General features: G+C 25.6%; 1 protein-coding gene across 1 annotated transcript in view; it reads left to right on the top strand.

Moving 5' to 3' along the window:
* Positions 1-18,694, top strand: part of LOC129981140 (N-acetylglucosamine-1-phosphotransferase subunits alpha/beta-like) — a 40,724-nt gene that overhangs the window by 8,374 nt on the left and 13,656 nt on the right. The window contains exons 6-15 of the mRNA XM_056091833.1: positions 397-543; positions 2,846-2,887; positions 2,967-3,098; positions 5,064-5,234; positions 7,669-7,879; positions 10,865-10,920; positions 12,724-12,838; positions 13,971-14,176; positions 15,033-15,157; positions 15,790-15,920. Coding sequence (XP_055947808.1) covers positions 397-543; positions 2,846-2,887; positions 2,967-3,098; positions 5,064-5,234; positions 7,669-7,879; positions 10,865-10,920; positions 12,724-12,838; positions 13,971-14,176; positions 15,033-15,157; positions 15,790-15,920 — 1,336 coding nt within the window. The remainder of the gene's footprint in view (positions 1-396; positions 544-2,845; positions 2,888-2,966; positions 3,099-5,063; positions 5,235-7,668; positions 7,880-10,864; positions 10,921-12,723; positions 12,839-13,970; positions 14,177-15,032; positions 15,158-15,789; positions 15,921-18,694) is intronic.

An 18,694-nucleotide genomic window follows, 5' to 3' on the forward strand; every position in this document is an offset into this window, starting at 1 on the left:
ATGATTATACACAACACCTGAAACAAGGTATTATTTTTCATTCCCTCACCATACTTGACTTTAAAAAGTATTAATTTTTTTCTCTATGACTTACCCTAAAACTGACCTAAATACTTTGAGACTCTTTTCTCCCCTTCATTACAATGTCATTGTGTATTATCAAAAACTGAAGCTTGGAAGAAAATTTAATTTGGAAGAGTATAATTGTATTACTATATCATTGGCTGCATTGAAATCTAGCAATGGTGAGGCAATAATTTTCTGATTTTTCAAATAGTAATATTTTCCTCGTAAATTATTTGCTTATTATGTATCTATAACTTTTTTAAATTTTATATTTTACTTTAATTGTGAGTGTTTTTTCTTCTTCTTTATTCTTTTTTTTTTTTAATCTAGATTTTTATTTATGAGGAAAAAAGCATGGCGGTTCTGACCTTAACTGATCCTGATTCTTTGGATGCCATTCTAAAACGGAAAAATATTACTTTTGAGACTAAAGTTGCTTCTGTGTCTTCTGCTTATTTAGTTATTGAACTGCCTGCTGTAAGTAATTTTTAATTTTTTGCTTTAAAAAATAATTGTAAACTCTTTCTATTTGTCATTGTATCTATCAATCTATATGTATATATTGAAAAGAGCACTTGAGATTCTATGTGTGCTTTATATCATTTTTATATTAATGTTTATAATGCATTTATATTGTGGCTTTTATTTTTGCTCTTAAAAGTAATTAAAAAATGCTGCTCTTTTATTCTTAATAGAATCTTTTCATAATAGTGTAAATTTAAATACTATTTCTCTTATTATAAGAATTTAATACACTATTCTAGGACATAATTTAGATATTTATGAATTATTCTAATATTATTACAAGTTATTCCACTCTAAAATACTCTTCCAACTTTATTTATTCATTCAGTGATTTTAATAAAAATAATTGGTGTAAAGCTAATATGTATTTTTCTTATATTTAGTTTTGTTATATTGCATTAAAAAATATTAAAACTTTTGTATGTGGTAAAAAATATCTGTGAATAAAATTTGTTCCTTTATATTTTCTAAGCTTATTTTTAAAAAAATTACTAACATAAATGACAAAATAGCAGTTTTGTTTTAATTTTCATTTAAAAAATTATTTTAATGTTCAAATTTGGAACCTTTTATGAAAATTAAAGCTGTCTTAGTTGTAAAATGTTGGCATTTAAAAATGTAACTATATTTTAATGGTGCTGGGTATTTGTGGTATTCTTACAAAGTTATATATATTTTTTATTTTAATTTGCAAATTTGCATTTAAAAAATTATATCAATGTTAAAAATCGGATATCTTTTATGAGTCTTAGGTGTGTGTTAGCTATAAAACATTGACATTTTTAAAGGTGCAACTACATTTTAATAATTTTGGGTATTTGTGGCATTTTTATAAAGTCATATTTTTTTTTATTCTATCATATTACATATGATATGTGTTAATATATATTCTTATAAAATGCATGCACAAATCAAATATCAATTAAATTGATGCGATAAAGAAATTTGTATTAGTAAATATTATATGATTTGTTATATATTAGATACCTCATGCTCTCCTGATTACTGTTTATTAGATAGTTAATTTTTTTAGAAGTCTCCAAGATTTTAAAAACAAATTATTTTATTATATATCTACATTTTTCATTAAATGTGTATAAATTGAATATATTCATGTGTTACTTTTAAAAGACCAATGCGCATGCTCATCTGTATTTTTAGTAGAGATTTAATTATTTATCCATATCAGCTTTTGAACAAGTTAACTTGAATAATTTTGATTTGATTTGTATGGGTGAATTGAGTAGTATAATTTGAGAATTTCAGGTGAATTAATATGTAGGCCATGCAGTTCAAATCAGAAAGGATGACAAAGGGCTAAAATTGTCAACTCATCATAACTCCTTAATTATTGAAGATAGAAAGATTATTTGGATAATTCCCATATCATAATGAAAAGCTTTTGTATTAAACATTTTTGTGTTTGCTTTCATCCTTAGAAGTTACGAATCAATAATCCTACTTGTGGATGAGGAAATCTCAATGTATATATATATAGTTTATTTGCTCATACTTTACTAAAGTTGTTGTAACCTTGTGATAGAATCTCATCTTTGAGATCAAAGCATAAGCAGGTTCAAAGAAAGGTTTCTGGGAAAAAAACTTCGTATTTACCAGAGTATACCTGCACTTAAGTTTGACAGAAAGAAATCTTTTTGCTTTTTCAAATTTTGCCACTTCAAATTTTTTGATTACTTTATCAAATTTTTAAGAAAAATTTTGGGCCAATATTTTATTTTTATCATTTAAGGTTAATTTTTGTTTGCTGTTACTCATTAAACTTTTTTTCCTCCTTCCTTTGAAATTTCAAAGTCTTATATTCAAAATAAAAGAATAATGATTTTTAACTCTTTGATTGCTTTTAATATTGATTGCCCTTGACGATGGTTTACTTCATTTCCATAAACTCCATCTTTATCCATCGATTTTAAAATCACATGTCTTATGAAGTCATCTTTTCTTTTTTCTTTCTAAATTGCTAACCATTAACTGAAGGGATTAATTTGTCAACTGAAAGGATATACAATGAAATTTTTATGCTCTTTTCTTATGTGTGGATATCATATTTAGGTTATATTCTGCATGATAAAATAGAAAATGTTTGTATTTTAACTATTCAATCCATTTATTCTCAAGGAAGCTTATGTCTTAAGACATATTTGTCAATTATTAGTAGCAATTTAAATAGATTTGCTTAGATAAAATGATTATTGTTTTATTTATTGCTGTTTTTCTTTGTCATTTTAACAATTAGGATCATGAAGATATTTCTGCTAGTCGGTTTACAGATAATGAGGTAAGTTAGCTATTATACTACACTGACTGCCATGTTTCTATGAAATGGCAGAAATATAAATTCTATTTTATCATTTTAGGAACTTAGATACTCGTTACGATCTTTGGAAAAACATGCTCCTTGGGTTCGACATGTTTATATTATTACTAATGGACAAATTCCTTATTGGCTGAATCTTGACAATCCATTTGTTACTATAGTAACTCACGAAGTAAGTGCTTGATTAAAGAACAAAATACTTTTCTATCTTGTTTTGTTTTTTTAATGCTTGAAAGAATGTTTTTTTTTATTCCCCCATCCAGATTGAAGTTATGTGCTACGATAAATATATGTTCTGATTTGTTTTAGAAGATTATATTAATTTTTAGTCCATTTTTAAAATTGAAATGAAATAAATATTTATATTTGCGAATTTTTTTTTAATAATTTAATAGACCAGCTAAGAATTTGATATGCAATTAATTCAGAAATTTCCAATTATATTACAACCATCTTATTTCAATCAATTATAGACAAATTTTCACTATAAAAATGCAATATAAACATTTTTTTTCATCCAGTTTGTTAAAAGAAAGATGTCTTAATACTGTTTTCCTCAACTTTTATCTTTAAAACAAAATAAAAATGATTAAATTTATTTGAAAAGTTTCTCTTTGTTTGGAATTATATTTGGAAAAAAATAATTAGAGAAAAAACAGTGGAAAAGAAAAGTATGTTAATTTTTGAAAAGTACTTTCCTAATATTTTTTATGAATGCTTATATTATTTAAAATATTTATATTATTTGAAATATTTGTATTATTTAATAATAAAAAGTCAATATGGAACACGAAAATGGGCTGAGGATGCACTATTATTACTTTTAAAATTCCACTGATAGTCTTTCTTATACCCATGCATGAGTTAATGAGTTACCAACTGTTTCAGCTTAACTTATATATACCAAAAAATACATGAATAATTATCCAATTTCTTATTGATTAATTTCAATAAAAATTTTTACATAAATGATGATAAGCCATATAATAATGTGTATTCATATATAACAGACCATACAAATTTAGAATAAAATCCTATACTTATCAATTCAAAATTAATTATAAATGGATGAATGAAAGTATTGAAAGTTCAAAATGAATCCAATGAAAGTACCTACCACAACATTTTGAAACTACTGCTACCAAATTTGGCACATATTATACTTTGTGGGTAAAAATATGCACCTCTTAGCAATATATATATATTTTTAGTTTTAAGTGGAATTTTTATTATTTATTAATTAAAAATTCAGCTGAATTTTGGAGTTTTTCCTCAGTAATTTCTTAAAACAACTTTGCACAAAAATTTATTTTTAAACACTTTGAGATTGTAATTTTAATTATATAAATTTGATAATCATGTAAATTTTTGCAAAATGTTGGCAATTTTTTTTTTGAAAATAATTTTTTCTTAATGTGCTGCAATCTATTTGATGAACTATTTTTATTATATCATCAAATATTTAATTGTGTGATTTTCTTTCATGAGTGAAATCTGAGAAGGAAGGATTCTGTTTTACTTCTATTTAGGTAACAAGATGAATAAAAAAGTGATGTGACATTATCAAAAAGTTAGATGAACAGCACATTTACATCTTTAGTAGCATTATGATGTTATGGAACTAAATCTTCATTAGAAATACAATTAACTGAATACATACAAAATATACAATGAACAGAATATAAGATAATTAAAAATAACTTGGCTTTGATATTTGACATTTTGACAGAACCATTGACATGAAGTTTCATCTAAACCAGTATCCCCAGCAAACGTGTGTGTGTTTTCCCCTATAGTAATTTTTAATATTCTATTTATTTCTATTTATAACAGCATTTAAATTGCAGAAAGTAATTACATTTAGAAATACAGAAATTTAAATTACATGAACTGATTTTAGAGTTAAAATATATAAAATATACAATGCTGTATCTAATAAGGAATGGATGTTGAAACTGTTTCTTAAACTGTATAATTTGCTCCTATTTGAAAATTTAAAATATATATTTTTTAAAGAGAAATGAGTAAAAAGAATAATGTTTTGGTTATTTCAGGTATCAAAAATTCTAGTTACAATTGAGACAAAGTATGTATATGTTTGTTTTCACTTTGCAATTATTATCTTATTCTGTTTTAGGAAATTTTCCCAAATAACAGTCATTTACCAACATTTAGTTCTCCTGCCATTGAATGTCATCTCCACCGAATTCCTAACTTATCAAAGAAATTCATTTATTTAAATGATGATGTCATGTTTGGAAAAGATGTTTGGCCAGAGGATTTTTATACTCATACAAAAGGGCAAAAGGTAAATTAATTTCAATTAATGGGAATTTGTAAAAAAAAAATATGCATACCTTTAAAACTAAACAAAGGCATTAATTATAAATGTAAGGAACCATACTAGAGCATCCATATATTCTGGTTTATTCTATGCAAATGCTAAATTTTTCTGGTCTTAGAAATCATAAACTATCAAAGTATTTTAACAATACAGAAAAAAATAACAGGAATTTTAAACAGCATATCTGTTTATCTTTAGATGTTTAACTCTTTAAAGAATAAATCACTACAAAAGAATTTAGCAAATCGATTATGGTAATTTTTTAACAAATATGCAAGCTTAAATGTTGTGCATTTTTCACAAATTATGCATTAGCATTTTGATTATCTTCTATTTAGTTTTAATTAAATTATGTATTAGATGTAAAAAATTAATTGTTGTGAACTTACAGTAAATGTGTGATTAGAAACACTTACAGTAAATCTGTAGTTAGAAACAATAGTCTTTTCCCACCCCCCTTTATAGATTATGGTATAATATCTATAATATTGTCTATTCTTTATTTTAAATGCTTATATTTTTTTATTATGATCTGACTCCTGAGAAACAAAACTAATATTCTTATCTGTAATTTCTAGCATCCTATAATATGACTAATGTACAATCCATTTTGTTGTAGTGTACTCTTAAATTCTGTGGTACATAGTTATCTCCTTTTATTATGTGATCTATTTAAGGTTAATCCTGATGTGGGAAAAAACCCACATGACTGAAATTAAAACTAAAGCCTTTTGTTTGGTTAATCTTAAGTTGCCTTTCAGAAATTTCAATAACTGATGTATAAAAGGTGACTTAAAAATTTAATTTCTGACTTTAATATGTATTAACTTTCTTTGTCAACTAGCTGGTTCACAAATTAATGGTTACTAAAATTTTCAATTAAATAATGCAATTAATCATTTTTCAATTAATCATCATTATTCATTTTTCAATTTTTAATTTCAATTAATAATTTTTCAATCATCATTTCAATTAATCATTTTTTATATACTTTGTATAATTTTTTACATGATTATATTACAAGAAAGAGCTGCAGTGTTTAAAGATAGACACCCTTTAAAAATTGTAGAAGAAACAGTCTGGTCTGTAGAGACGAAGATACAAAAACACATGTATTTTCTGTATCATTAATAGAAATAAAGTTATATGTGTTGACTTGTGAAATGAAGATGTCCATTCTCCTTTTAACATTATATAAGAATTAATTCACTTCTAATTTTCAGATAGTTATATTACACTACACATCTCTGACAACTTTAATACCTTGTTTTATTAGTTGGTTTTAAATACAATATTACTCTGTTTGATACTTTTATAAGATAGCAGTATAAACTCCAGGAAAAATATAAGACGTGAGGAATTATGGATGGATAAACATGCTCTGGAAATTTGAAGGGACCAACGAAGATTGCTGTAAATGACAGAAAAATATTGCAGGCAGTGTAATAACAGTAGGAATTTGAATGTAAAGAAATATTGGGAATATAGCAACAAAGGCTCTTCTCTCCTGATTGCCATAACGTTACAATTACTGCATGTCAAAGTACTTAAGGATTGAAAGAAAATAGTTAGATGATTTTTGTTCATGAGAGATTGAAGCAAAAGAAAGTAAAATGAAATATTGGGTTGGATGATTTTAAGTTTTTCCTGAGCATGACTTAGTAGCTGAATAATTTGTGTCTTTTAATAGGATGTGGGAAATGTTGGTGGCTTCTTTGGATTTGATACACAAAGTTTTGAATTTGTGTAAGAGGCCTGATTTTATGATCATTTTACTAATCACATGTGCAATATGTCTATCTTGTATTGTGCTTTGTGTCCATTTATGGTGGTAATGATATCTGGGAGGTTTTCAATCAAAGCTTGATATTTGCTCCTATTATTTTTATCTTACATAATTTATGTAGAATTTTTTTTTTAATATTAGAAATCATATCTTCTGGAGAGATCCAATCCATGAATGCTGAGAACTCTGTAACTGTCTTTACAAGAACATCGACTTTTTCATTCCTTAGGATTCCTAAATGGCTAGGAATCTATAAAAGAGAAAATCTGTAATTCTTAATTTTCTTTAATTCTTCTTCTGAAATTCTTTAATTTTAGGTTTTTCTGTATTTGTGTTTTTGAAGCTATATGGTAAATAATTCTAGCAACTGGAAAGTGATATTTTTAAGTGGGATGAGGGCTAGGGTAATACTGTATGTTATTATCAATAATTGTTTGTTGTTCGTCACAGTACTGCCCTTTAAAGATATGAATTGGTAGATTTTTATATGTCAAATTTTTAAATAGTAATACATCAAACAAGAATTTCTACATATAAAGCATTATTATTCTGAAATTTTAAGGTTTCTTCTGAGTATTTCAATTTAAAATATCATTGATTTTACTTTTAAAGGTATATTTATCATGGCCTGTTCCTAACTGTGCCGAAGGCTGTCCTACTCAATGGGTTCGAGATGGCTACTGTGATAAACCTTGCAACAATTCTCAGTGCCAGTGGGATGGAGGCGATTGTTCAGCAGACAATCCTATTTTACCTCATCAGGCAATCGGTCTTCAGCAGGAAGGGGGGGTCACTGCATACTTTCACATACGTGCTTCCAAAAGTGAGTTTTTCATAGTATACATGTTCTTTGTTCACGCTCTCAGAAAATGAATTTATGAATTAATTTTTTTTAAAATTATGCAGTTTTTAAATTCTGTGGTGACTATGCAAAAGTGTTTATTCTTGTCATACTTCAGTAACTTCTAAACATTGATAGATATCATTCCAGTTTTAATAATGTTTTAAATGATGTAATAGATGATATTTTTTTGCTGTTTGGATCAATAAATATATGTTAAAAGAATGAATTTAATTTTTATACAGCCTCATGATTCCATAATCATATTTAGTAAAATATTTTTGACTAACATTTTGAACAAAAGGGATTTTGCTCTTCTTCAACCAAAACTGATTAAGTTACATTTTTTGTAAGCTAATAAATGTTTTCCTCGAAGAATTCCATGGCATTGATTGGCAGATCTTCGTTTAGACAGCCACTAAAATTATCAGAAATACTGATGTTCAAAGCTTCATAATTTGATCAACTTTTATCACAGAAGAGTGTAACTTTTTTGTGTTTAAAATATTAGTATTTAAGGTTAAACTTATCTGATAGAATTGGAGGTCTGTGTAAAAATTTAGAATATTTAATATTTTTGCAACATATTTATGAAAACTCAAGCAGCGTAAATTTTCTTTATTTGTATCATTTAGTGTATTTTTCGAACTAGAATTACCTACCAATCTCTATTGGTTTAGAAGTTATATTTTAGGCCACCATTAGAACATCTGCAACAGTTTTAGTTATGTATTTGTGCACATGCATGCTAGAAACATTAAATTACATTCTTTCAATGACCTTTAATGAATTAAAAATGTTTTGAGGAACTAAGGCATGGCCATGGCTGGTTTTTAAATCTGAAACCACTAAAGCCAGCTATGTTGCTATTTGATTTCATCCTTCCCTTTACTTTATATTGCAGAGGTTCTTGAAATTTTAGGTAACATAAATAAGAATTAAATATATATGTACAATCATAAAAGCATTTTGAGGTTACAAATCGATGTATCCTAAGCTGAGCATCTGTAAAAAAAGGGTGGAAAACATTTTAAACTTATAATGTTTAATTATATTCAGAAATTTGCATTATAAAAAATCTAAATGTAATATATTTTGTCATAAATAATTAGTAATAATTATGTAACAGAAAATATTAAAAATTGTTTTTGATGAGGGTTAATGCAATAAAGGAGCTTGTTTCATTATACCCATGGCTTTGTCCTCATTTATTGAAATCGTGGATACGATTACGACTTCGATTAAATTACTTTTAACCAGCCGCCTTTAGCAACCAGCTGGTTCACAAGTAGTAATGTTCTTTAAAATTTTCAATTAAATATTCATCTATCATAATATCTTAATAGCGTCTTGAGCAAAATATTTTTAAGCTTCAAATTTCGATAGTCACATAAATCATATTATTATAGGAGCTTTATGATATTTTGTTCATTGTACTATATATCTCTCTAATTTGCTGTGAGCTACCAAAGATTTAAATTTAAATTTGAAATGGGAGAGATAAAACTTGATTAATATGAAAACTTTTTTGCTGAAACCAAATATATTTTTTAAAAATATGACTACAGAAAATTGAATCCTTCAGCACCATACTCAATCTAATCTCATGTATACCGCCGAATATTTTTTGATATAATTTATGTAATATTTTAAAGAATTATTTATTATTAAAAAATTTCTCTGATTCATCATAAAATGCAGTTTTACCTTCAAAAAGTTTTAAATGTGGGAAACAATATTTTATTTTATTTCAATCAATAAATGTTCTGAATTATGAAGATCAGATAATAATAAATCATATTCAATAAAATTATCTTGACAATCTAATTCTTCAATCTTCTGCGATCAAGGCTGGCTGAATTATAAAGATTTGAATATCATTATTTTAGAACAATCAACAATTTTATTATTTCAGTCTTGGGGAAGGTCCAAGTGCTGATTGATGTATTTTCTTCAAGACGGTCGATGGAGAGGTCTAAAATCGTGTGTTTTTATAGAATAAAGATATTCAAATTTTCATAACTTAATCAGTTTTAAATGCAAAAGAATTGAAATTTTTTTATTTAAAATATTAGTGTCTCAAGAATATATATATATTTTTTTAATATGACTCACAGAACAGAAGAGCTGTATAAAAAAAATTTAAAATTACGTAATTCATCAGAACATTTATTGATTCAAACTATATAAAATATAGTTATTTACTTCAATTAAACCATTTTGTTAGCAAATGTATGTCTGTTACTAAATATTTACAATTTGTTGGGCCTGATTAGAGTGGATATCTTGTATACATTAAATCATGATTGCTTTAAATAAAGCCGATCTATTGAATTAATAATATAGATATATATTAAAACATTATAGAAAGCATTTCTTGCATTTATTTATTTATTTTAAAAATATCATATTTCATATTTATTTATTTTTTCCATTTCATACAGACACTTGCTGAAAATTACATTTTACTAGAATTAATTTGTTGTAATAGTTCACTTATTTTTTAATTTGAGCTTTTATTAATGTAATGACAACAAAATAATAAAAGCTAATTTTTTCTCATGCGTTCCTGCAAGTAAAGTTTTATTTTTACTTTATGCAAAATAAATTGATGAAATTTATGGCTGAAATCTTTTTTAATTTATTGAAAAAGGAACTTAATTTGGGGGTTAAAATATAGGTATCCTTAAAAAGATAATTTTTTAAAATTTTAACTTGATGTAAAAATCATTTTTGTGCGATAATATTTTCGGAAGTTAAATTTAAATCGGAAATTAAAGTTTTAATTAAAAATTCAGAAAAATCACTCTGAGGTGCACATTTTTAACTTTCAAGGTATACTTTTGCCAATTTTGTTAACTTTAAGTCAAATAGGCACCAACACACTCACACCACCTTTATTATAAGTGAAGATAGATATAAATATAAAATGTAAACGTGATATTTTTTCATTTCATCATTTAACAGATTATTGCAACAAAGAATGTGCCGATGCTTGGTTAGCTGATCGATACTGCGACAAGGTAATAACATATGAAAATTTTAGTTGCTAAGTTTCATTTAATGAACATTTTGAATTTACAAATGCTATAAATTTGAAATATACTTTTATATAATAATACCTTTATTTATTGATATTTGAAATATGCTTTTATAATGTTATAAACCTGGTGAAGTGTTTTTTTTTTCTTAAACTTTCTTGCATATTCCCTGATAAAGGTGTAATCCATCACCACCCCTTCCCTGCATAAAATTGTGGACCTTGGGCAGAGTCGTGAACGATAAGCAAATGCTCATTTATATATATATATATAATATATATCAAGATTCTACCCATGAATGTTTTTTATTTCGTAATATTGTGTCGAAAGTCGAATATGCAATGTGGACGGCTTTTTCTCAAATGCAATAAAACCAAAATTTCGTACACAACTACAATTTTAGTAACAAGATCACATACCAAATTTCAGTTAAATCATTGCGTTTCTGAGTTATTACATTTATGCAAGTATGAGAATACATAGACTAATTGGCGGTCAATAATTTGACCAATTTGATTAAAAATATGGTAAGAATCTACATTTTAGATGCTAAATCTGAATTTTATCTCTGAAACTCTCTATGTTTGTGTTCACTTTTATTTGGACAATCAGACAAACAGACTTCCTCTGAATGAATTTCTTTTAAAATTTTATTGGAAGCTACAAATTTGGCGTAAAGATTATTTGTCTTGCTCAAAATGTTTTTTGAGTTAATAATGTATTCACAAGTAGATGTAATTTCATTTTTTTTTTTTTTTTTGAAAATTTTGTTGGATTGATAAGGTCAAAAATATAAAAAATATAAAAATATAAACACTCAAATGTGAAATTTTTTTTAACAGTTACAGTACTTCCTCCATACTGCGTATCAGAGAAAGTAAAGTTAAATATTCTTTTAATGCCCTTTGAAATTTCCCTAATGTCCTTATAATGCATATAAAGCCTTTTGAATTTTTTTCATTTAATAGTGGATGTTTTCATATTCTGGTGACAGTAATGCTAGTTTAGTATAATTTGTATCCATATACATTAATAGTTTAACTTATTTAGTGGAATTTTTTTCATTACACTTCAGTTTGTTCATTTTTTACTTATTATACTGTGCTTTTGCTATCTAAATATCTGATTCTAAGATTTTATTTTCTCTCATGAAAAATTGCCACCTTATATATCGCATTTAGAGTGCATAATATATATTTGTTGATAGAGTAGAACCTTGTTGCATTTAGATATTAAAAGTTAAGATTAGCATATTAAAGTGAATTTCTTTCTTCAATAAAAAATATTAAATCTTAAGTATAACGCATTATGCGTCATAAAATTATGAACATTATACTATAAATTTCGCACTCAAAAAATATTTGAGCTTTTCAATTTACTTTATTCACAAGTTAGGAATAAAAAGTAAAAGCATCTTTCTGAAAATTTTAAGAATGGATACATTTATTCTATTATATCTTTGAACCTTTAATGAAAAAAGAAACTTTTTATGATATGCAATTATCTCTTGAAATATTAATATTTATTAAAAAAATATAAGATACTCAGAAGTTTGATTATTGTGATATTATCTGAACTGATTACTTCATTTTTAAAACTACTGTTTAATTTTAAAATTTCAACAAGGAATCAAATATTTTTTTCTTTTTAATGGGAAAAAATATGTTAATATATCTTTTGGATAAAAAAAAAAGTGATATATAGTTTATTAAATGTATTTTTGAAAATTAAGTAGGTTTTAAAATCAAAACAAGTAATCAAAAGGTCTTTTTTATTTATTTGTAGGCTTGCAATGTTAGAGAATGCGGTTTTGATGCAGGAGACTGCGGACTTGATAATTTTAACAAAATTCCTCAAATTCCTCTTTCGGCAAAGCAGTCCTATTATCATTTGCCAAATGGTAAGTATATATGAAATTCAAATATATATATATATATATATATATATATATATTAATTGCAAGAAAGTTGTATTTATTTGCTTGTTCTCAATGGTCTTTATGCAACCAGTATATTAAGAGAGCTTGTGAGATTAGTGAAACCAGTATATTAAAAGAGCTTGTGAGGTAGCTCTAATTTCTACTAGCAATTCTTTTTTCAAATCTTCCTTTTCCAAACGTGCTTATAATGACTTTTATTTATGCATTTGAGAAGGGGGAAAATTACCTTAACTTTTAATAACTATTGTTGAAGATTGGAAAAAAAAAAGTTGTAATGTTGCTTTTTTGAGACTTTTATTGTGTATAGTGTACAGTTATTGGTAATACAATGCATTGTTATCATTATGCACATTGATGAAAAATAGAAAATGTTCTTTTCTTTTGGAAGTTGAAGAAAACAGTTCAAACTTGCTGAAAATTTCAAAAATTTACAAGTAGTATTAATTCTTTAAATATCTTCAAAACAATATTATTTATTTGATGCTTTGTATTTCAATCACTTCATAAATAAAAATAATAATTATTATATGATAGTTAAGTCTACTGTGTACTGATTATTTTATGTTTGCAATTTTTTTTTCATAATTTTTGTTTTGCAAATAACTAAAAAATTATTAAAAAGACTTTTAATAAAGAACTTAGTATTTGTTCATTGTGGAGCTAGATATTATTATAAAGCAAAGACAAAACTCTTAAAATAAGACTGTTGCAAAATTAAAATATTCAATTATTATGTAAATCATCATAAATCTGAAAGCAGGGATTTTACGTATATTCCAAAATTTCCTCTGAAATAAAATGCTTCCAAAATATATTAAATAGAAGTTTAATTTGAGTATGTTGATACTTTAGCAGTGTGAGATGAGCGAGGATAGAACCTGGGACCTTTTGGTTAGCAGTCCAGTAACTAAACCATTTTCCAAAACAGCTGTTCGGGTAGAAGCGATGTTACTGGCTTATATGCTATGTACCACAATACTACAATGTGATCTATTTATATAATTTAAATCTGGCTTCAAATTGGTTTTCAGATTCAGTGCTATCAAATTATATGTGCATTTTATAACATAAAATTTATTTCCCTTTTCCACAGGAGAACATGTTGGATTCTTCAATTTAACTGAATTCTTGAATTCAAATTATACTCTGACAGATGGTTACTATGAAGAAAATCCAGTTATTCGTACAATAGCCATTTCTATGAAATATTCTGTCATTGGAATTGTTCTCTATCCAAATCACAATGCTACCAATTTAACTGTTATATTAAAGGGGAGGCATCAAGAGGAAGCATTTGAAGTAAGTGCAATTAATTTATATTGTATTACTTTAAAATATTTAACAGTGTAAATATGGTTTTTATTTAAATTCAGTTGCTTTTGACAGCCAAGTGGTTTCCTGTTGATATTGATTATATTTAATTCCAGGCAAAATCATTTAAATGTATTTTCAAATCTATGATTTTACTAAATCACCATGCATTATTTTAATTATACATTATTTTATTTTACCTGTGCTTTGTTCATTGTGTACATGAACCTTATTAATGGAGACCAGTCCTATTCATCATAGAACTAACAAAAAAGTATGAATGTGCGGTTTATCTTATCTTCTATATTTAGCGAGATTGTTACTTAACTTTTTTTATTTGTCTTGTAAACTATGTAGACAGAACTCTTCTTCTTTAACTTTTAGCAATGAAAAAAAAAATCATTAAATATATGATGAGAAATAACAAAGTTTGAATTTCAGGGCAACAATGTAATCTATTGCTGAAAATTTGGCAAAAATAAATTTTAAATTCCTGCTAAAATTCAGAATATTGAATACTATTAAAAAGACAAATTTTAAAAAAAAAATTTGAAATGGTATAACATTTATTTTATGCAGTAATATTCTCTGAACTAATCGCAGAAAAATGGTAAAATTCGGCTAAATTTTTAATTACTTAATTTTTTAAAAAATTCTCTCAAGTGCGTTGCACCAAATTTCATAATTGTAGGTCAAATGCTGTGCATGTTCCATGGTGCCCATGGAGCATGTACACATATGCACACACAACTTCATTTTTATTACTATTAGTAGTAGAGATGGAGACAAGAAGATAGTTTTTAATAATGTAAAGTGTATATATATTCTTTCTTTTACTTTGCAGAAGAAAATCTCCCTCCATGTTCTAACTAATCCTTCCCTAGCGAAGCTTTCTGCATTCCAGAATGTGACAGCATATGTTCAGACTGAAGAGCCATACAGTTTTGAATCATTTAATTCAAAAGAAAGGTTGTTAATTTAATCCTTTTTTATTTTTTATTTTATTTTATTTATTTTTTATTTATTAATTTTTTTTTCTTTGTTGGTAGAATGAAAAATTCATTTCAGTAAATGATATTCCAAAATCAAATTAATTGTTTAGTATATTTTATTCATAACAAATAACAATATTCAATGTTATTAATTTTTAAGAAATTTTGTATTTAGGAAAAGTTATGTAAAATTTTTATCAGTGTTGACGAAAGATATATGGTTCTTACTTGTAAAATATTTTAAATGTATAGTTGATTGTTGGTTAATCTAGTTATTTTACCAATCTTCGTTTAATTTCACTATTTATTATGTCATCTTCCTATTGAAAAAAAATAATGCATTGAAATTCTGTTTTCTTTTTTGTTCTGTTTTTAAATATTTAGCTTTTTACACTGTTTTATTTTAATGATATTTCTAAACTGATAAAAAAATAATTTGTATGTGAAGCTAAATTAAAAATATTTCTTAATTGTTTATTAATCTTAGCATCTTTAAGCTAAAAAAAAATTGTATCACTATTTTTATATTTTCTAACTCTTTTTTAAAGTCTGTTTTATCTGATGCTGAACTCTATCATAGCAATTTTATGTTGCTTTATTGTTCTCTAGATTTCCTAAAATTGAGTCAACAGTATCAAAGGACAAATCGTTTGAGTTTCAAAATATAAACATCACTGCATCTCTTCTTCCTGAAAACCTCACTGCTGAAATACAAAACTTGGAACATTTATTAGATCAGGGTAAATTCCTTTTGCTTATTAGATACAAAATATGATATGGGTAGAAGTACAGAACTTAAAGCATTTATAAGACAGGGTAAATTCTTTTGCTTATTAAACACAAACTGTGATAAGGTCGAAATACAAAGCCAAGATCATTTACAAAATCAAATTTTTGTTTTCTTTGCTTTCTCAGAAAACATAATGATGGTAGTTTTCTAAATACTTAACTGCAATTTATTCATATACAACTTCATCTGAAAGCATGTGTGCTTGTAACTATTACAACTACTAAATGATTGAAGGAGTGTGAAAACATAACTTTTATTAAAAATGAAAATAAAATTATAAGTTTGTTTGTTATAATGTCCAGGAATTTTAAATGAAAAAGCAAGGTTTGAATGACTTTGTTCATACTAGTGGTGACTTGAAAATCAAACATAATTCCAAGACTTCAGGATTATAAAATGACTGTAAAAAAAACTTTAATAGCACGGAAAAATATGAAAATCTTATTAAACATAATATTTGCACTGAAAATGAAACATTTTAAAAATAAGAAAGAAATAATTAAAATTATTTTAAGCTTTAAATTTTTTAAAAAAATAAGAAGAAAAATTTTTAAAGTAATAATAAAATTGAAACCTAATTGAGGAAAAAATAATTAGATTAAAGTGAAGGAAAAATAATTAAAATTATTCTCTCTCTCTCTGACACACATACATATATAATATTGTAAACATAATTTTGCTGATGCAAGGCCAAAAATAAAAAAATAAAAAAACTTTTTGATAAAATTAAATTTATTTCATCATTAAAGGCATATTTTGTACTGTTTATATCATAACTGTTTACATCATGGCATAAGAGCCAATGGGCAGAAAATTTTCCCTACAGTGATTTTACAATGAGATTCTCAAAGGGATTCTATGACTTTGAAACATGTTGACTCGTAAAAGAAATCATAGGTATCTTTGAAAGGTATGTTTAGGTATAAAGAACTTTTATGCCTTTGCTCGGAGCATGAGAAATTGCAGTAGTCCTCAGTTTTCTAGAACACTTATTAGAAATAATTAAATTAAAAAGTGAGATTTGGATCAGAAAATAAAGAAAATTTTAGAATGAACTAGGCTAATTTAAGATAAAAATTAGGATTTAAATTAAATTAAGAGATATTATTATATATTTATATACATGTATAACATTTTCTAGGTAAAGGTGGGTAGGTATGAAATTCTTAAATGAATATACTTTATTTCTTCAGTTGTTCATATTCTTGAACATATCTGTAATTAACAACTACAAAAATAATTTCATGGGCACCTTTAAAAATGGAAATTCTTTCAAATTGTCAAAAAAAATCTCCAAATGAATAAAAAGTGAAAATAATGGATAAAAAAAATATTTTATTGAATAAAAAGCTGCTTTTTACTGCTGTACACTTTCACAAAAAGAATATTTGATTGAAGTATAACTTTATCAGAATTCATTTGCATTTTAAAAAATTGTTTACCATTCTGATAGGTGGAAAATGCACTTCCTTTTCTTTAGAGTTGAAATTTTTTAAAAACAAGAAAGAAATTGCATTTGTGAGAAAAAAAAATTGCAATATGAAACATTATTTTCAAAGACTGGGTAAGTCAAAGAAAGGTGCAAAACTTGCAGTTGTTCAGTTTATAGTTGTGATTCTAAGATCTTAATAGAACACAGTATGAACTAACAGAATTGAACTAAAAGTAGAATTGTTGAAGTTATTGAAAAAGCTGTCATCCTCTTTTAAAATGAGAAAAGATAAATTTATTTTTTAAAAAGCTATTCGATTTTGGAGAATGAAATTTATTATTTTATTTATTACTTGGTTTGAGATTTTGTTGAGTGGAGCTCTCTTTACCCAGTCTTCTACAAGATTTGATGCAAGTTTCCTTAGATTCTGTTGATGGAATTGTGATTTTTGTGGCAATTAATTACCATTAAAGTATTTTGAGATGACATGTTATCTGGTTAATCTTTATTAAAGCATTAAGGTTATTCTAAAGTAGTAAGATAAGAAAGAAAATTACACCACAAGTTTGTTATCCATTTACATGATTGGTATTTATCAAATACAGTAATAGTACTTTTCTTTTATTTGATATTTTATCTCTTTTTGTTTTGTTCCATTTTAACCTTTATCTGTTTTGATAAAGCTCAAAGTAGAATCAAGTTAATTATAATTATGTATGTGTGACATGTATTTAGAAAATGATTTATCGTTACAAATTTTTAATGTAATTTATTAAGCATCATGCGTTCTGTGCTGAGTTATAAAAATAGAAATGTTTTAGTGTGGATAGTTGGTTGCAAATCAAATGGATTTATTTAATTATTTTAATTTTTGCTTGAATAACAATCCAAATATTTGTTTTTATCTTCTAAACTTCTATACAGCCAGCATCTCCATTTTAATTGTGTTCTAATAGCCAATCAATTGATAGAGTTTTAAGTATAAGGCCCAAATTGGAAGAATATGGTTCACAATTTAAAGAATTATATTTTATGTTCTTTCAATCAATAAAAGTAATTCTAAAAAAGTTATTATATAAATTCTTATGTGGTACTTGGCCCTACTAGTCATATTTAATAAAAAAATTCTGGACACATATTAGCATTTTAATCGAAAAATGATATGTGGGAATGCCATCAAAGCTGACCATGTTATGAACTGTTAATTTCAATATTTTAGACTAATCAATGGCTACTCTCAAGGGAGCGAAGACCAGCAATTGAATGATATTTTTTTGTAAGCAACTACTGAA

Source organism: Argiope bruennichi, chromosome 8 (genome assembly GCF_947563725.1).
Source record: "Argiope bruennichi chromosome 8, qqArgBrue1.1, whole genome shotgun sequence".
In the NCBI taxonomy this organism is placed as follows: domain Eukaryota; kingdom Metazoa; phylum Arthropoda; class Arachnida; order Araneae; family Araneidae; genus Argiope; species Argiope bruennichi.